Genomic DNA, 21,057 nt, shown 5'->3' with positions numbered 1-21,057 from the left:
TTTTGTTGATATTTTGTCAACTATTTATTGAGAAAAAAAATATCGAACACAACAAAATTTGAATGTAAATATCTCATAAAAACATGCTAATATAAGAATTAAGAAGAATCCTTTGAAGAAAAAAATGCTTGATGTAATTACACAACAACTTATAGTTTACAAAAGAACGGTAATAGATCTTGCACTTGCTTTTCTTCAGTTTCGAAACATAATTACAATCGCATCATAAAAATTCTCAAAATTATTAAAAACACACATGAAAAAAATATATCGCTTCAACTAACATTGATGCATAAAATACTTTTTGTAACATAAAAAAATTATAGTTTAAACTTCAAAGGATATGTAGCATCTACCAAAAGAAGTCTCTACAAGAATGCATTGTTGATGCGACTCAATTGTCATATCCTTCACCAAATCGCAATAATAATTCTTCAACTTTTTAAGTATACTCAAATATTTGAGCTTCAACCACTTGACCTTCACCTTATTGCATATCCTTATACCAAAAAGCCTCGGCGAGGCTTCATCCCGCCGAGGCGGACAATGGGGAGCCGCTGCTGCCTGCGGTGGAAGCTCCACCGGAAGGAGGTGGGGGAGTGGCGGCGGAGGGTGAGGCGTTTTGGGTTGATGGGGGCAGTTTTGGAAGACATATTCCCTCCGTTTCACAGTAATAGAGGCATTTTATTTTGCGCACTCATTTTGAAACAATAATTATAAATAGTTAAAGTGGAGAAAAAGTAAATTAAGAGATAGAATATTGTAGATAAGACTTTTCTCTACATTATCATCTCTCTTATTTTACTCTCTCTCCCCTTTAACTATTTAATATCATTTTTTTAAAATGAGTGCAGAAAATGAAATGCCTCTGTTACTATGGAACGGAGAGAGTATTAAATTTCTTTAGTGGGATGAAATTGAAGAGTGGGATAGAGCAATTATGTATATATAGTCTAGGAATAAAGTTTGGTGGTGTAACATTTTTTAGGGCATTTTCGTTATTATATGTTGAGGAGAGTGTTGATTCCTTATATGGAATATGGAGTATTTTTTTGGCGCACTACTAATTATTCCATGCATGAAAGTATGAGACGCCATCCAACTTCTATATGTAAATAAATACATAAATTTTAACTATTTTTATTTTTTATAAATATTTATGTTGTCATCGAACTTCTATCTGAAATATATAGATTTTCAATTATTATTAGTTTTTTTTATCATATACTTGAAAATTATTAAATATTTGATTTACTTTAATTTTCTAACCAGTGAACTTTTGGATTCTAACATGAATAACAATTCAATAAAAAATTATTAAATTAAGTATAATAGTATAAAATTGTTTCCCTGTCTAAAATGTTGACAGGCATTTTAGTTGACATTCAATTACAAGACAAATAAGTCATAAATGCATATCATCGCCAAAGTTTGATTGATTATGCAATTAGAACAAATTAATAATTTAATTGCAAAAATAACAAAGCAATAATTTAATTACAAAATCATGTACAAATCAATAATTTAGTAACAGCGAATTTTAAAATTAGTATGTAAATCAATAATTTGAGAACAAGAGTCAAGAAAAGGGACAAGCGATTAAGCGTGAATTTAATGATAGTTTCAAAATTTGGAACGTAAATGTTGACTTTTTTTTAGTTTTGATTTATTTACTGAAGTTGTTATGTTTACATTTATTTGGTTTATTTTGTTTAGTTTTTCATTGAATTAAAGCGACATGCACAATATATTACTCCGCATTTAATTATTCAAGAAGAAGCACTAATTAGATTGATGATAAAAATTAAAAACATTGTTTATGAAGTAGGTCGAATAATTGCAGCGTAATAACCATAAAAATTAATCTGTTATACTCTGCATAACCAACTAATCACAACATAAATACTTAACAACTCTGAATTCTGTTTTTCATGAAAAAACGTTTATATTTTTTACACAAAACATGGCTCTAGGCATAGTAATTAAACAAAGAAAATCGGTATCTAAGTCGATTCACACACAAAAAAGATTAAAAATACCAACGTAAATCAGTCATTTTTTCTTCCAAAAATCAACGCAAGCATGAATGAGTTGCATAATCCAAGGTAAAACTAGAAACTAACATATGGTGAGTTCGATTACATCAATTTATCATATCACAATGGCTTCAATTTGCTTCGGAAAGCTGGATACAAAATGTCTGGCGCGCTCCTTTGCTTCGTTTCGTGTGGTTGCCACAATCTCCGGCAAAGGCCTCCTCGTTTTGAGTAGATGGTAGTAACCAGTCTTAGTATGAATGGCAACACTTTCAATCAATGGACCAATCTTGATCAGTTCCAACAGCAACTCTTCTTCGACCGAGCACCCAACATACCCCTCAATTTCAACCACCTTGAGATTACTATGTACGAATTTCATAGCATTTGCAGCACTTATAACAGGAAACGGCAACTCTACATCTCCCTGTCATGATGAAGAGCAACAGATTTAAGAACTCGTGTTTGAAAAAGGAGATTTAATTTGAAAAAGAAAACAACAAACTCGACTATAGTGAAATTGTGCAGATATAGTCGATGTGGAATAGTACCAAATATGACGAGAGGTCTGAGTAACGCACCTGTGACAAAAATGAAATTAACACACACAGATAAGACATTGTCTATATCAATAATAGCACTCTTAAGATGGAAACATAACATAAAAGAGATCATTCCATTTATGATGATTATGGATTTCTCAATCAAGTTTAAGACTTGGTGATTCTTTAACTATTTTTGTGTTATAATCACTGCAGCAAGCTGAATCACAATCTTTGACCTTCGAGATGTATACTGCACCAGAATATCTACGAGGCCAATACAGTATACTTGTGATGCTTGAGAAATGCGACCAAAGACTACGGTAGAATGAAAGCAGAGGACCCCAAAATCAAGTCAACACTATGCAACAAATTATGATTATATATCTTGAAAACATGAGACAGAACCAAGTCAGATGAGGATCAGAGACATTTTGCAAATGAAATTGTACACAAGATCAATTCAAGAAAGAAACTACAGATTTAGTTCACCTCAATCCTAAATTCGCGTAATTGTGGAGATGCATTGACTAACGATGTGAAAAAGAGAAGGCTTTGACGACCTTCAGTGTGAACTTGAACTTCCAGCCGTTTGAGGGAGCATAATTGGGGCAAATCAGGCGAAGCAACAATTGGTATATTGTATACCTGAGAGGGGGAAAAAGTTACATAGTCAGAAAAATAAAAAAGTGGCAATCTTTAGTTACATATGAACAAGAATAAGGTTATGCATTTTTACTCTATTCACTAAGCGGAAATCCAATATGAGCTTTTCCAGCTGAGCTGAATAGCTCGAGTGTTGCTTGGGTTGTAAAACAAAGGAAATACAGATACCATCATCAATAGTTAACTCGCAAAGATTTGGAACTCTCTTCAAAACCAAACTATTCTCCTCTCCCCCGAATGTCAATGAGACAATACTGGCAGATATCTCCAGACACTGGAGCTTGCTGCAACTTCTTATGTACAAAACTCTCAAGCTTGGTGGATCAACAACTTTAATATTCTCTGTGATACTAGAGTAATCTATGTGCAACTTCTCAAGATTGGGACACGATGCAAGAAAGTAATGAATCACCTCATCTTCGACATTAACATGCACCAATCTAAGGTCTCTCAGGCGGTAAAAAGGAGAACCGAAGCCTAGTGAATATGATGATAATAACTTCTTAAGATCTGGGAAGGGATACATACTGGTAAACAAAAGCATCAACTTGAGCCTCTGAACTTGCTTATTCATAGCAAAGTACACCAAATCGTCAACTGCACAAGCTATGCTCGAACCGTTATGTTCAAAATCCTTTTCCCTCATATCAGATCTAATAACCATGCCCTCAATACATTGACCTTGATGATGCTTCACCACAGCATTCACCCATGCCAAGAACTTTTCCTTTTTCCTTACATCCGCAATGGCAATGGTAGTCTCCCAGCTATCAAATTTCAGAGTGCCATTGACAAACCTCCACAAATATCTCCATCTATGCGCGAGGACACTCATCCTCGCAGCTTCCTTAACATTCATTTGAGACAGAATCTTAATCACTACATCATCACTCAATTCATCCAAACCCCCATTTTCACTCCCCTGAAATTGTACATACATTAACACAAAATTAAAAGGCATTTACACTAAATACGACTTTAAATATGCATAATCCATTAATCACAACGCAAATTTGAATAATCACTTCGCGAGTTTGAATAATCAGCCGCTTACCTTCCAATTTCCGCTTCGATGACGCTCTGGTTTTGTAGAATTGACGAGATCCATCGAAATATGATAGCTTATCTAAATCTAAATGTAAAAGAAGAGGAAACAGTAAACAATCAGAGAAATATTAGCTTCGATTCACAAATCGAGATAGCAAATATTTCGATTCTGCTCCTTCAAAGAGATACTCCCTCCGTCTCGGAGTATTAGACTCACTTCTGCACATGATTTAAGAAATTGATATTTAAATAAATAGTTAAAGTTGAAAAAGTAAAGTATGAGAGAGGAAAAAAGTAGGGGAGAGAAGAGAGAAAAAGGTAGGTGGAGAATAAAATAAGATAGATGCTTTTTACTAAAAAAAGGAAATGAGTCTAATATGATGGGACATCCCAAAAGAAAAAGTTGGTCTAATACCTTGGGACGGAGAGAGTATTTGGCTCTTCTATTTCTGTAAAAAATTTTAATAGGCGCTTTCTTGATTTAAAGTTTGGGTTTGAGACTTGGGCCTCCAGATTTGGGCTATAAAGCAACAACAAAATATGATATGGAATTAAGAAATACACTAGCATGCATTTAATTAGAGATTTATTAATTAATTAGTTGCAATAATATATAATTATATATATAATTGGTAAAATAAGAAATAGATGGATAGAAAAAGTTTCTAAAATTTTATTTGTAGAGAGTGAAAAAATTTTCCGAAATTAGAATGGTCCCACTTTGGGCCTCTAGATTTGGGCTATAAAGCAACAACAAAATATAAAATGGAATTAAGAAATACACTAGCACGCATTTAATTAGAGATTTATTAATTAATTAGTTGCAATAATATATAATTATATATATAATTGGTAAAGTAAGAAATAGATGGATAGAAAAAGTTTCTAAAATTTTATTTGTAGAGAGAATGAAAATTTTTTCCAAAATTAGAATGGTCCCACTTTTCATGGAAAGATTAGAATTGATGGGGAGTAGCATATTGTTAATTTTTACAACCAAGGACGTCATTTTGCGTATGAACATGCAACATGATTTAACTCATTAGATATGATGTCCCTGTTTGATTTTCAAATTATCATAAAAATACAATTTCACAAAAATCGACATTAGATAATTACAAACTAATTCAAAATCAAGTAGGGGTGTAACAAAGTAAACAGTAAACACTCCCCGTCAGAGAGAAATATCAGCTCGATTTGCAATAATTGAAGAAAGAAAATCGGTAACAAAAATAAATTCACACACGAAATATTAAAAATACCCACCATAATAAATCAGTAATTTTTTTTCTTCCCAAGTATGAAAGAGCTGAGCATAATCCTAGGTAAATTTAGAAACTAACAAATGGTTTATCAGTTTATCATGTCACAATGACTTCAATTTGCTTAAGAAAGCTGGATACAAAATGTCGGGCACGCTCTTTAGCTTCGTTTCGTGTGGTTGCCACAATCTCCGTCAAATGCATCCCCGATCTCTGTGGCTGTAGAAAGTAGTAGTAATCAGTCTCAGTATCAATGGCAACCCTTTCAATCAATGGACCAATCTTGATCAATTCCAACAGCATCTCTTCTTCGGACGAGCACCCAACATACCCCTTAATTTCAACCACCTTGAGATTACTATGTACGAATTTCACGGCATTTGCAGTACCTATAACAGGAAACGACAACTCTACATCCCCCTGTCATGGTGAAAAAGTATCAGACTTACGAACTCGTATTTGAAAAAGGAGATTTATTTTTCAAAAGAAAACAACAAACTGGACTATAAGTGAAATTGTGCATATAGAGTTGATGTGGAGTACCAAATATGACGAGAGGTCTGAGTAACGCACCTGTGACAAAAATGAAATTAACACAAACAGATAAGACATTGTTTATATCAAAAATAGCACTCTTAAGATGGAAACATAACATAAAAGAGATCATTCCATTTATGATGATTATTTCTCAATCAAGTTTAAGACTTGGTGATTCTTTAACTAGTTTTGTGTTATAATCACTGCAGCAAGCTGAATCACAATCTTTGACCTTCGAGATGTAAACTGCACCAGAATATCTACGAGTCCAATACAGTATACTTGTGATGCTTGAGAAGTGCGAGAAAAGACTACGGTAGAATAAAAGCAGAGCACCCCAAAATCAAGTCAACACTAAGCAGCAAATTATGATTATATATCTTGAAAACATCAGACAGAACCAAGTCAGATGAGGATCAGAGACATTTTGCAAATGAAATTGTACACAAAATCAATTCAAGAAAGAAACTACAGATTTAGTTCACCTCAATCCTAAACTCGCGTAACTGTGGAGATGCATTGATCAACGATGTGAAGAAGAGAAGGCTATGACAGCCTTCGGTGTGAACTTGCACTTCCAGCCGTTTGAGGGAGCATAATTGGGGCAAATCAGGCAAAGCAACGATTGGTATATTGTATTCCTGAGAGGGGGAAAAAGTTACATAGTCAGAAAAATAAAAAATGGCAATCTTTAGTTACATATGAACAAGAATAAGGTTATCCACTTTTACTCCATTCACTAAGCGGAAATCCAATATGAGCTTTTCCAACTGAGCTGAATAGCTCGAGTGTTGCTTGGGTTGTAAGACAAAGGAAATACAGATGCCATCATCAATAGTTAACTCACAAAGATTTGGAACTCTCTTCAAAACCAAACTGTTCTCCTCTCCCACGAATGTCAACTGTTCCCCTCTCCCTCAAATGTCAATGAATGTCAATGAGACTAGACTGGCAGCAGATATCTCCAGACACTGGAGCTCGATGCACCTTCTTATGTACAAAACTCTCAGGCTTGGTGGATCAACAACTTTAATATTTTGTGTGATACAAGAGTAATGTATGTGCAACTTCTCAAGATTGGGACACGATGCAAGAAAGTAATGAATCACCTCATCTTCGACATTAACATGCACCAATCTAAGGTCTCTCAGGCGGTAAAAAGGAGAACCGAAGCCTAGTGAATATGATGCTAATAACATCTTAAGAACTGGGAAGGAATACATATGTCTAAACAAAAGTCTCAACTTGAGCCTCTGAACTTGCTTATTCATAGCAAAGTACACCAAATCGTCAACTGCACAAGCTATGCTCGAATCGTTATCTTCAAAATCTTCTGCCCCCATATAAGATTTAATAACCATGCCCTCAATACATTGAAATTGATGATGCTTCACTACAGCATTCGCCCATGCCAAGAAATTTTCCCTTTTCCTTACATTTGCAGTGGCAGTATTCCAACGATCAAATTTCAGAGTGCCATTGACAAACCTCCACAAATATCTCCATCTATGCGCGAGGACACTCGTCCTCGCAGCTTCCTTAACATTCATTCGAGACAGAATCCTAATCAGTACATCATCACTCAATTTATCAAAACCACCATTTTCACTCGAAATCAGTTTCCCCTGAAATTGTACATACATTAACACAAAATTAAAAGACATTTACACTATATATGACTTTAAATATGCATAATCCGTTAATCACATCGCAAGCATGTCCATCACCCATTATCAACGCCGCCATAGTAACTAGAATTGCGTTTTTCAAGAATATACACATGAAGCCTTTACATTTTACACCAAACAAGAGTTTATTTAAAGACATAATAATCACTTTGAAGGTATGAATAATCAGCCGCTTACCTTCCTATTTCCGCTTAGGTTATACCCCCTCTGTCCCATTAGAAATGCAACGTTTTCCTTTTTAGGTTGTCCCATTAAAAATGAAACGTTTCTTAAAATAGAAACATCACTCTCTCTACTTTTCCCCCTCTCCTACTTTACTCTCTCTTCATCAACTCACAAAACAACACTGCATAAAATCCCGTGCCGGAAACCAAATGTTTCATATTTATTGGGACGGAGGGAGTACTCCATTAGCTTCGATCACAAATCGAGATAGATACCTAAACATATAGACAACTGGAATATCGATTCTGCTCCTGTAAAAATTTATAATCGGCGCTTTCTTGATTTATTTATATTGTTTGGGTTTTTTATTTGGGCTTGGACTACTATATGGATTTGAGGTTTGGGCTTCTAGATTTGGACCTATAAAATAACAACAAATAAAAAATAGAATTAAGAAATACACTAGCACTAATTAGAGATTACTCCCATCTGTCTGCGAATAGGAGTCCCATTTTTCCATTTTAGTCCGTCCGCAAATAGGAGTCCCGGTTCACTTTTACCATAAATAATAATAGGATCTCACCTTCCACTAACTCATTCCAGTCACATTTCATTTAAAACTAATATATACAAGTGAGACTCTTATTCCACTAACTTTTTTCCACCTATTTTTCTTAAAATTTCTTAAAACTCGTGCCGCCCATAAATGGGACTCCTAATGGCAGACGTAGCAGTGGCGTATGTACATTGTAACAAGGGGTATAATTGTACCCCCAAAACTTGTTGTTTATAATATTATACTAAGAAATGTAACCAAAATTCAGCTATAGCCTAGTGGTCAAAAGTCCAATATTTCTACCTAGAGGACTAGGTTCGAATCCTCTCTCCACCATTTGTTCTCCTTTAATTTCTTTTAAGACTTTGTATGTGTTCAAAGCCATGTTTTTTTTAATTCCTTTTTTTTTAATTAAAAAATACAGAGAATATTTAAAAAAAAAACAGAAATATTGTGAAAACAAAAACAAATAGAACTAAAAGGATTAGCTAAAATTTGAAACTTTAAATCGTTATAACTATTTTTTGCACCCCCATATTAAAAATCTTGGATACGCCACTGGGACGGATTTTATTAATTAATTTAATTGCAATAATATATAATTATATGTACTAATTAAAGACAATTGCACTTGGGATAGCCGTTGCATGAGCGAATTTATTTTGTAACAATTTGTTAGGGCATTTACAATGGGAAGCCCCTCCGACTCCGGCCACGCCATCACATTCATTCCCTTCTTTTTCTGTATTAGGCCGCAACTCTCGTATCGACGCCCTATCCAAGCCAAAACATTTTGATTTGCACTATTCATTATCTAGCTTTAATATACGCATTCACATTTTACACAAAACATGACTTTACTCAAAGACATAATAACTAACACAAACATGTTGTATATTGATGTTGCCATAAGTACGCAATGAAAATCGGAATCAAATAGTAAATTGATATACAAAAAGATTAGAGATACCAAAGGGCGTATGAATGAGCTGCATAATCCATGATAAATTAGAAACTAACATATGGTAAGTTCGATTATACTTATCAGATTATCATGTCACAATGGCTTCGGAAAGCTTGATAACATGGACATGTGCTAGTTGAAGATACTCGATAATTAACAAGCATTACCATTACTCAATAAAGCCCATTTTTATGGTGGTAGAATTTATTATGAAAATTCGGGAGGGGCATTATTAATTGCTAATTGCTACTTATAAAACTAAACATATACTAATGTTCTCGGTAAAACAAAATGTGAAAGAAAATATTGAACTCATACAGATTTGAATGTAAATAGTTCATAGAAATACGCTAATGTAAGAAGAATCTTTAGAAAAAAATGCTTATATTTGTTTGCATAACTTATATAAACAAGTAAGGTGATAGATCTTGCACATGCTCTCACTTTATTTTTAAAACATAGATACAATAGCATTATTATAATTTCTCAAAATTATAAAAGAAATGGACAAAAATATGCCACTTCAATTAGCTATGATGCATGATACTCTTTGTAATAAAAAAAAATAAAGTTCAAACTTTATTATTCTCTCTATCATCAATGTTGGCTACCCATATAATAACCATTAATGAAATGAAACACCCATAACCGGATTACCAAGACCAAAAGAAGCTTCTAGAAGCATGCATTGCTGATATGACTCAATTGTGCCACTCCCTTGCATCACATCCTTCACCAATTCTTTATAGTAATTCTTCAACTTTTTTAGCATGCTCAAATACTTGAGCTCAAGCCACTTGAGTTTCGCCTTCTTATAGAGCCTCGGCAGGGAAAAGCCGTGACGAGACTTTTTCCCGCCGACACGAACGGTGGGGAGCCGAGGACGTCTGCGGCCGAGGCTCCACCGGAAGGGGGTGGCGGAGTGGCGGTGGAGGGTGAGGCTTTTTTGGTTGAGGGACATATCTTTTTATTTTGCTGGGATGAAATTGAAGAGTGGAATAGAATTTTTATATAGGAATAAAGTTTGGTGGTTTGACATTTTTATTACGTTACATATATATATCTGAGGGCATTTTTGTAAATATATGTTGATGAGACGGTTGCTTCCTTAAATACTCCATCCGTCTGATAGGCTTTAATTGCCTATCTTGAAGAAAAGGGGTGATTAGCGTGAATTTGAGAGAGATTGAGGGAGATATCGGTTTTCTCCAAGAGGGAGAAATCGTGTTTGAGAAAATGATAAATATTAATTTAATTCATTCTGCTTGATAATAATAAAAGACTCCACACATATTATAAATATGTGTGGTACAAAAAGATCTTCTATAAACTAGGAAAGCAAATCAAATCCTAACCACTATGGAAAGTAAATAAAATCATAATAACTAAATAATACTAAAACATAAATAAACTAAATAAATATACGGAGAGAATATCAGCTCCCTTCCGGAATAAAATAGAATATCAGGTCCCTATCACCGTCCCAAGAAAGATGACCCATTTTTTGGGCGGCACGAGATTTTATGCAAATTTATTTTGTGTGTTGAGAGGAGAGAGTAAAGTAAGAGAGAGAGAATAAAGTAGAGATAAATGTGTTTCCATTTTAAGTAATGGGTCATCTTAGTTGGGACAAACTAAAAAGGAAAGTGAGTCATCTTCAATATGACGGAGGGAGTATTTTTTTAGCAAACTGTATTAAATGCATGAATGTCATCTAACTTCTACCTCTAAATAGTAAATTACCAAAAAAAAATGAAATATTTATCTTGTCATCGAACTTCTACCTGAAATATATGGATTTTAAATTAGTTTTCGTTTTTTTACAAGGTTGTTAGTTTTTGAAGAATTAATTGAAGTACGGAAAAATTGTTCGACATATTAATTCATCGTGGCTAGTTCGAATGTATTTCCAATCATAGCATGTAGAGTTTTCATGTTCTCACCTCGAAATAAATTTGGGGTGACCCAATATGAAAATACAGCCGATAGATAATTCATAGTATAATCAATAGTAGTAATTTTTTTATAATGTGGACGTTATTGTTTTTAGACACAATAGAAAATTCATCATTCAAGAGTCAATGGGATAGGAGTGAATTAATGTGATTTTGAAAATTCGGAACATAGGGATGAATGAGATGGCATTGGAATTTCAAGTCGAAAGGCATAATAGATTAGGACAAATGTTGGATTTATCAGTTTTGATTTATGCAATCAAGTTGTTATGATTACATTTTTTTTTGGTGTATTTTGTTTTTCATTCAACTGGAATGCACAATTATTATATTTAATTATTTAGAAATGAAGCACTAGTTAGATAGTCTTAGATTGATGATAATAACCGAACACAAACATGTTGTATACTGATGTTGCAATAACCGATCGAACAAAGAAAATCGGCATCAAAAAAAATTTGCACACAAATAAAGATTAAAAATACCCACTATACTAAATCAGTCATTTTATTCTCCAATAAAATCAGTCATATTTCCCTACAAATAAATTAGAAACTAACATACTAAGTTCGATTATAAGTTTATCATGCCACAATGGCTTTTGCTTAAAAAAGCTAGATACATACAAGATGGCTGGCACGCTCTATTGCTTCGTTTCGAGTGGATGCCACAATCTTAGTCTCAGTATCAATGGCAACCCTTTTAATCAATGGACCAATCTTGATAAGTTCCAACAACTCTATTAGAATATTAACAAATAAATTTGATTTTGTAATGAAAATATATATTATACAATATCTAGATATCATATAGAATTCTCTACATATAAGTAAGTATTAAAATATTTAGATATTTTAGAAAAATTCTCTAGACTATAGATATTATTTAAGAAAATATCAAGATTTTTATAGAAAAAAATATAGATATTTAGAATATAAAATAATTAAATAGAGAATTCTAGAATGAGTTAGGAATGCCAATAAATATGTTAGAGTTCGTACCATTTTGCACAACTTAAGTTTAAAAAATAAGTATTCCTTAGTTTTCTTACATCACCAACATCTCCTAAATCATTTCTCATGCTCCCTTCGTCCAAGGAAGATGACCCCTTTCTTGGGCGGCACGAGATTTTCTGCAAATTTATTTTGTGTGTTGAGAGGAGAGAGTAACGTAAGAGAAAGAGAGAATAAAATAGAGATAAAGGTGTTTCCATTTTAAGTAATGGATCATCTTAGTTGGGACAAACTAAAAAGAAAAGTGAGTCATCTTCAATGGGACGGAGGGAGTACATTCCACCAATTCTCCTCTCAAATATTTTCTCTAAACTAAATTACTCCTCCAACATTATATGAACAAGAATAAAGATATGTATTTTTACTCTTATCAGCGAGCTAAAATCCAATATCAGTTTTTCCAGCTGAGCTGAATAACTCGAGTATTGTTTGGATTGTAAAACAAAGGAAATATAAATATTATCAACAATAGTTAACTCATAATGATTCGGAACTCTCTTAAAAACCAAATTATTTTCCTCTCCCCGAATGTCAATGAAATAAGACTTGCAGCATTTTCCAGATTCTGGAGCTCGTTGCAACTTCTTATGCAACTCTCAAGCTTGGTGGATCAACAACTTTAATATTCTCTGTGATACGAGAGTAATGTATGTGCAACTTCTCAAGATTGGGACACGATGCAAGAAAGTAATGAATCACCTCATCTTCGACATTAGCATACACCATTCTAAGATCTCTCAGGCGGTAAAGAGGAGAACCGAAGCCTAGTGAATATGATGATAACAACATTTTAAGATATGGGAATTGATAAATACGGGATACGTAAGTGTCAACTTCGTTCAATATCACCAAATTTAAACGCCAGAATAAAAAATCACGAAATTTAGATCTATTTGCAATTATTTCAGTGGAAAAATCAATTGTTATGTACTGTAAAATACTCCATCTGTCTTCGAAAATATGAACATTTGGTTTGACATGAATTTTGATACATAATTGGTAAAGTATGAGAGAGATAGATATTAAAAGTTTTAAAAATATTATTAGTAAAGAATAGATCCTAATTCATTAGAGAGAATTTCTTTTTCAAAATTAGAATATTCCTACTTTTCAGAATAGATTGAAAAAAAAGAAAAATATCATACAGCGAGTAGTGTATTGTTAATTTTTACAACTAAGCCATGTCATTTTGTGTACTAACATGCAACATGATTTAACTCATTAGATATTAATGTCCCTGTTTGATTTTCAAATTATCATATTAAACACAATTTCACAAAAATCGACATTAGATAATTACAAACTAATTCATATTTCACTATCTATCCGTCTCTCTTTTTAAGTTACTAAAATAAAAACTAAAATCGATCAGAATTCATGAATTTTCGAAATTTATTAGTACAATCGTAATATATTGGAAGTTGGCTGTATGTTGTAAATTTAATCCTGAGTTGTGATGAATATAGTACTACTTGTTTATTTTGAGTTGTGTTCTATTGATAGAACGTGAGGTTCTATCGATGCAAAAAGAGCACGCGTACGACAGATATTGATCGGAAAATATGATAAACACACCTAGTTGAAGTTCTAGGGTTTTGGAACAAGAATGAGAAAAGAAGTATTTTATTTCTTAATTCTCAATGAATCAAAATGATAGAGAATTCTATTATTTATAGAATTCTAAACTCTAAAACCTATCTTGCTAAGCAAGCAAAATAAATAAATAAAAAGATTACAAAAGATATGTAAATCAAATAACTAACTAAAATAAAAGATATGATATTAGAGATGATCTTCGGCGAGATTTGCTAACTCGAGGACCCTATCAACTCTCCCGCCGTTGAAAACCACCTTGACCTCAAGGTGGGTCATGAAAGAAGAATAGAGGCGGCTCGTCCTCAAAGTGAAAATGGAAATCATAATAGCAGTGGCCAGTAGGGAAAGCTGCGACGAGAAAGTGTAACTGGAGTAGAACTAAGGCAGTCCCTACTCGGTTGGCTGTAGCTGTAGATTTAGACTGATCATTGCTAACATTATTGTATTCTTCTATCAACTTGGCGTAAGCAAATACTACATTGACAGCATTTTCAATAGGTGTTTTCTCCCAATTTCTGGCAGTAGCACTATAGATTTGCACAATCCTTTCAATAAGGGTAAATGGCCTAGCAACCTCTACACCAACCCGGCTCACATCCACCGTAGGTGGCATCACATCTGTGTGGAACGAGAAGGCACTCGAGATAGTGAGCTCCTCTGTACTAGAACTCTGCTCCATTGCCCACATTGAGGCCTTGCTCCGACTCCCAGTTGCCAAAGAGAGCAGCCCCACAAATAAATCCGGAATCCTCAAACTACTCAAATGGGAGCCATTACAAGAAATCTCACCAATCACATTAGTAGCTGATAAATTCAAATACTCAAAACCAGAAAGCATAACAGCTTGCAAGAGCTCTTGCTCTTTAAACCAATTGTGTGCAAGATTAAGGTGTCTAAGATTCACATCACAGCCTAAACCGATCGCAAATCTCCCACTAAATGCATTCTCAGAAACGTCCAAATGCAGCAAATTCGACCAATTGAAGGTGGAGCTGAAATTTACCTCAGCAATGCGCACTGCTGCCTCGGTGCGTGACGGTGGGGGGCGCCATGTGCGTGTGGACGAGGCATTTTGCGGTGTATGTCTTATTGGATTGACCAGAATCTCACTAGCCGAAACTTTCTCACCCGCGACGTATGATGTCCGTTGCCTGCTCACTCTCCGGCAGCAGTGACACTTTTTCTGGGATTTTGAAACGTTGCCGGGATCATCAGAGTGACTTGCTTTGTGGTGAACTAAATAACCATCTACTACACCAGCGATGTGCTCAACAAAATGAGAATCTGGGGCCATGTTATGTCCGTCCCCCTTCATAGCGAACACCATCTCTTCCATGAGGCAAATTGTTGCAGCATCATCAAGATTAGATTGTGCAGTGGCTAAGGAATCTATCGCCACTGCCTGTTCATAAAAATTTGTCTCCGTGTGATTATCATTATAAACCACAGGAACACCTATTGCCTCGCCAGAAATATCCCGAATATGCCGAGCCTCAACCGGAAATTTTCCGTCGCCCCTATTGCAGTTTGGAAGTGGCAATTCAGCATCAAAACTCCACCCAGAATAAGACTTTGGGCTACCAAATCCAAGGAATTGATCAACATCTCTTATTGCATCCATTGGATCAAAACCAAGTTCATTAGAAACACCACAATTTGCCGATCCCATATTCTGGTTCATATTCCCATCACACACAATTGAATTTAAACTACTCCCATTAGCAAAAATATTGCTAGACTCCGCGTTCAAAGGACGAGCAACAAATTGATTGTCAACAATTGAAGGCAGAACATCTAACATATTCTTCTCAACCACACATGAAACTGCCTCTTCAGAGAATTTCGGAGCAAATACCTCTTGTGTGACCTCCTCCTTTTGCTGCGATGGCAGGCAATTGGGCTCCTGGTTCACGACAGGAAACGCTGTTGTGCAATTGGGTTGCCGCTGTTCTAATTGCTGTGCGATGGTGAAAGTTTCCTTGAGTGTGCTAGGCCGTCGCATCAGTACTATGTGTTTCAGTGGGGGTTTGAGGCCCGCAATGAACAAAGAGGATAGCGTCGTCTCCCTGATGTGCGAAGCCTTTTGTAGCAATGATTTGAACGATGCTTGATAGGCTTCGACGGTAGAAGTGTGCCTGAGAGTAGCCAATCGACCGACGTAGTCATATAAATCGGGATCAAATCGCTGCTTAACGGCTAGCAAGAAGTCATCCCAACCCTTTCCTTTGTTATTTTCCACCCAATATTCTCTCCAATCTGATGCTGGGTGATCGAAGAGATATTGCGTAAGATAAAGACGATCATCTAGTGGTGTGTAGTGGTGATTATAGTACTTTTGGATCCTACAGATCCAATCTGGAGCATTCTCTCCGTCGAAACGTGGTGGCTCGAGGTGGAGGCGTGGCACGGCCCAAGGTTTGATACCCAGAGGTGATTTTGTGACCGACGGCGGAAGAGGCCAGCTCCGCTGAGGTGTTGCAACCGGCGGCTGGTCCGGCGGCTCCTTCTGTCTCGCCACGGTAATGGCAGTTGTGAGCTTGGCGAGGGATTCCTCTATTTTCCTGTGAACCTGGTAGGAATATTCATGCAACGGTGGTGGAGCGTTGTTGGTGATTGTTTCCATCGCCACTGATAGTGGGGTGAAAGGAATAAGGGAATGAATTTTGGGAGGGATTGTTGCGTGAGATTTGAGGGGATTTGAGGGGTGGAATGGTATGGAGGAAGAGTAAACAATGAAAGCACCAATTGATAGAACGTGAGGTTCTATCGATGCAAAAAGAGCACGCGTACGACAGATATTGATCGGAAAATATGATAAACACACCTAGTTGAAGTTCTAGGGTTTTGGAACAAGAATGAGAAAAGAAGTATTTTATTTCTTAATTCTCAATGAATCAAAATGATAGAGAATTCTATTATTTATAGAATTCTAAACTCTAAAACCTATCTTGCTAAGCAAGCAAAATAAATAAATAAAAAGATTACAAAAGATATGTAAATCAAATAACTAACTAAAATAAAAGATATGATATTAGAGATGATCTTCGGCGAGATTTGCTAACTCGAGGACCCTATCATCTATATACTTGACGACAAAGATTTATTAAAATAAGCACACGACAGTGACATAGCTTTATAATTGAGAAAAGGCAATATTGGATCAAAATATAAAGATGACGGAAGCACTGATGATATAGTCAGATTACTTTCTTATATTTAGTTCAATGATTGATTAATATTTATCGTAAATAAATAATATTTCTGCATGTATTCTGGTACATTATTGAAACTTAAATTAGTGGCTAAATGATAGGTGATTTTTCTAATTTTAATTATGTTGCGTGTCTTTTTTTTTTTTGTCATTTTCAAGTTATAAAATAAACTAATTTTTGGAAATCAATTGTGGAGTATTATATTATAGTACGTGTTTTTTGCACATATTTCCAAATTTGTAAAACGATGCATTGAAATATAACTCAATTTTTCCATATAAATTTCTAAACTTTCTTTAAATTCTGATTTTGTATATCAATTTTACAAATCAATAAATTAATTACAAAATCTATAAATTAATTATATGTGATTGGCTGATTGCTCACATGAAAAAAAAATAACTATACCATATCAATAATCGGAATATCGGCTGGAAATTCGCTGAATTTGTGCCTTGTGCAAAATTTTCATTTCAATTAAGCCTATTAAATATATCGATCTTGATTATAATACTATTTTATCAAAATAATTTAATATACTACACACATAATGAAAATATATATACCATAATTAGCTGTGGGGAACTACAATTTTGATATACATGTGCAGTATAGCTGTTTGCACATTATTTTGGTTAAATTAACAAATATAGTTTATTTTAATTTTTCAATTTCTTGTAACTTGAAACTAGCTTCAAAGATTAATCAACATTGACTCTATTGATTTGTGCCTCATTAATTACTATAAGATTCGTTGTCTGAACAACCTCATATAAGAAGAAAATTTCTAGAAAAAAAAATACTACCTGTATTTGTACATGATCTGAAATTAAATAACTTGTCAATCACTTTTATAGTATACAAAAGAATTAAAGTGACAGATCTCCAATTTATTTCTGAAAAACTGAAACATAATTATTAATTACAATCGCATTCTTACAATTCCTCAAAATCATCGAAAATCTCAACTAGCCACTATGCATAAAACACGATTTGTAATAGAGAAATCTGAGCTCAAATTAACTTCACATACCAATGTGGATTAATTACTTGAGTGATAACTATTCATTGAAAGGCCCATAACTGGAATACCGAAAGAAGCTTCTAGAAACATCCGTTGCTGATATGACTCAATTGCAGTGCTCCCTTCCATCAAATCCTTCATGAATCCTTTATAGTAATTCTTCAATTTTTTGAGGATGCTCATATACTTGAGCTCTAGCCACTTGAGTTTGGCCTTCTTGCAGAGCCTCGGCAGGGAAAGGCCGTGGCGGGGCCTTTTCCCGCCGAGGCGAACGGTGGGGAGCCTAGGCCGTCTGCGGCCCAGGCTCCACCGGAAGGGGGTGGCGGAGTTGCGGCGGAGGCTGAGGGTTTTTGGGTTGAGGGGGGCAGTTTCGGAAGACATATTTTGGGTGGAAATGGAGAGAGAAAAGTGTTGACATATAGAGTGGTTATAGTGCTTTTATATATATAGGGATAAAGTTTGGTGGTGTGACATTATCATAACTATTTACGTTACATGAGCTAGGGCATTTTTCGTAAATATATAGAGCTTCAAATTTTTTTTGGCAAATTGTATTAAATGTTCCTTCACTTTCTGTTGAAAAAAAGATAAATAATTAGTGAGTTTAGTTTAATGTGAATAAAGTAAAAAAAGATAACGAAGATAAACAATAGAAGAATAAAAGAGATTATGAAGTAAGAAATACACCTTAAATGGATTGGATTTTGTTTAAATAGAAATGGTTGAATTGTAAAGTGATTGATCTAAAAAGGAATATGATGCAACACTAGTGGAATGAAGAGAATATATGTTGTTGTCCAACTTCTATCTCCAGATAAATGAATTACCGTTACTTTTTGATAAAAAAATTTTATTTTTCATTGAACTTTTATCTCTATATATTTGGATGTCTAAATGATTTACAATTATTTTAATGTTTTTCATCATGTAGAGATTTCAATAGGTCACCTTGAAATAAAATTGGGGTAATCTATTGTATAAATTTAGGCAATAGAACATTAATAGACTCGAGAGCAATTTTTTACAAAATGAAATCATGTAAAAGTTATTGATTCTTGACTCAGTAGAAAATTCATATAATCAAGAGCACTTTTTTACAGAATGAAATCATCTGAAAGTTATTGATTCTAGACTCAGTACAAAATTCATATAATCTTGAGCACTTTTTTACAGAATGAAATCATTTGAAAGTTATTATTTTTAGACTCAATAGAAAATTCAAATCTAAGAGCATTTTATGCAAAATGACATCATGTGACAGTTAGTTGCATTTAGAATAGAAAATTTATATTTTCATGAGTAGATTCTTATAAAATGAAATGATTGTGAAAGTTATTGTTTTTAGACTCAATTACAACTAATATTTTTCCCTATTCAGTATAAATCTCCATTATTCATGATACCATAATCCTTCTGTCTCTTTAAAATAAAAACTTTAGATATGAAACATGTTTTAATGGAAATTTAGATAAAGTAAGAGAAATGAAGAAAAAAAATAAGTAAAATAAGAGAAAAAAAGAAAGAAAAGCAGTGGAAGTAGTGTTAGTAAATTAAACAGTCAATTTCTTTAATTAAACAAAAAATTCTACTTTTAGAAAAAATAACCAAAATGAAAAAATTTCTATTTTTAATAAAAAGATCGGAGTATGATTTTTGTGACTATAGGAACTTTGCTACATGCAATAACATGAAACCTGCACGCAATGATAACAATCTAATTCAAATCAGTTCGATGTCTTAAAATAGGTCAAAATGTCATGAAGTTTAATTGAATTTGTTCGCAAATCTTTTCAGTTAAATTATAGGCAAATCAAGATATTAAACACCCGTCTTTGTTGGTGTTTTTTATCATAAGATAATTTTGAATAAATCAAAATTTTATGTTTTATAAATTGAAAAACTTATTAGAAAGAGAAGTTGGATAAGAGGGAATATTCCATGTTTATTAGAAAGAGAAATTGGATAAGAGGGAATTGAATGAGAGTTGAAATTTGGCACCGTTGGGATGAGAACTGAGAAGCATTGGGAATTGCAGTGGAAAGGCATGGGAAGATTGGGACAAATATTGGCTTTTTCAGTTTTTATTTACTAATCAAGATAGTTATGTTGCATATTTTAATTATTGGTGTATTTTGTTTTATTTTACAGTAAAGTGACATTCACAATAAAACTTGCCCAAAGTTTACTGAAACGGTGATTAAAATCGAAACTGTGAAAATTTATCCGAACCGAAACAGTAGCTTTTTGAACCGTGGTTCAGTTCAGATTTAAATATTTTCGAACCGAAACTGTACCAGAACCGCAAAAAAGCACCGAAAAACCATGAAACTAAGCCGGAACTGCAAAAAACCGGCGATTTGGAACCGTGAAAAACTGTTGGAAAACCACCGGTTTAGAACCGAAACCGAAACCGTAACCACGAAACATCCTCACGGTTCAGTTCCGGTTCGACAATTTCTAAAACCGGAACCGTGGACACCTCTATCCATGGTATAATATTTAGGAAGAAGCACTGATTAATTTGATGATTAAAATATTGAGCAACAAAAATAAATTATGGTTGAAGTGACAAGAGTAGTATACTATTCTTCCATCCACACAATAAAACAGAAGTAGGTTCAATAATTGCAGCTTAATGATCATAAAAATTAATCACTTTGTTTGTAGCAAACAAACACATAAGCAATGCCAAGACATGATTACAAATCCAAACTTTACACAATTAAAATACAATTAATTGATGATACAAGAAACTTATTTCAAGATCAAAGCCTCCATTTCAAAATTTTGGTCG

The 21,057-nt window shown here is 34.1% G+C and overlaps 4 protein-coding genes across 6 annotated transcripts; all 4 read right to left on the bottom strand.

Annotated features, from left to right (window-relative positions):
* Positions 1-2,034: 2,034 nt before the first annotated feature.
* Positions 2,035-4,465, bottom strand: LOC125203988 (F-box/FBD/LRR-repeat protein At3g26920-like). Of its 3 annotated transcripts, none has more exons than XM_048102525.1 (5): positions 4,299-4,460; positions 3,318-4,166; positions 3,071-3,226; positions 2,588-2,617; positions 2,035-2,463 (listed from the first exon to the last, which is right to left on the bottom strand). In XM_048102525.1, exons 1-5 carry the CDS (start codon positions 4,350-4,352, stop codon positions 2,152-2,154), a joined length of 1,401 nt encoding a protein of 466 aa, XP_047958482.1. In that variant the 5' UTR covers positions 4,353-4,460; the 3' UTR covers positions 2,035-2,151. The 3 variants fall into 3 exon arrangements, with proteins under 3 accessions (XP_047958482.1, XP_047958483.1, XP_047958484.1); XM_048102527.1 differs by having other exon boundaries at positions 2,269-2,463; positions 3,142-3,226; positions 4,299-4,465; XM_048102526.1 differs by lacking the exon at positions 2,588-2,617 and having other exon boundaries at positions 4,299-4,461.
* A 1,187-nt stretch (positions 4,466-5,652) lies between these two features.
* On the bottom strand, positions 5,653-7,836 carry LOC125205103 (putative FBD-associated F-box protein At5g56690). Its single transcript, XM_048103920.1, has 5 exons — positions 7,798-7,836; positions 7,200-7,715; positions 6,576-6,731; positions 6,097-6,126; positions 5,653-5,973 (listed from the first exon to the last, which is right to left on the bottom strand). The coding sequence occupies exons 1-5, from the start codon at positions 7,834-7,836 to the stop codon at positions 5,653-5,655; spliced, it is 1,062 nt and encodes a 353-aa protein (XP_047959877.1).
* Positions 7,837-10,088: 2,252 nt separating this feature from the next.
* Positions 10,089-10,433, bottom strand: LOC125205102. The gene has a single exon (XM_048103919.1). It carries the CDS (start codon positions 10,422-10,424, stop codon positions 10,089-10,091), a length of 336 nt encoding a protein of 111 aa, XP_047959876.1. The 5' UTR covers positions 10,425-10,433.
* A 7,848-nt stretch (positions 10,434-18,281) lies between these two features.
* LOC125205099 lies at positions 18,282-18,644 on the bottom strand. Its single transcript, XM_048103916.1, has one exon. It carries the CDS (start codon positions 18,642-18,644, stop codon positions 18,282-18,284), a length of 363 nt encoding a protein of 120 aa, XP_047959873.1.
* Positions 18,645-21,057: the final 2,413 nt, after the last annotated feature.

Source organism: Salvia hispanica, chromosome 2, assembly GCF_023119035.1.
Source record: "Salvia hispanica cultivar TCC Black 2014 chromosome 2, UniMelb_Shisp_WGS_1.0, whole genome shotgun sequence".
Taxonomy (NCBI): Eukaryota; Viridiplantae; Streptophyta; class Magnoliopsida; order Lamiales; family Lamiaceae; genus Salvia; species Salvia hispanica.
The sequence above is the reverse complement of the archived record's forward strand: the minus strand, read 5'-3'. Positions and strand labels throughout refer to the sequence as shown.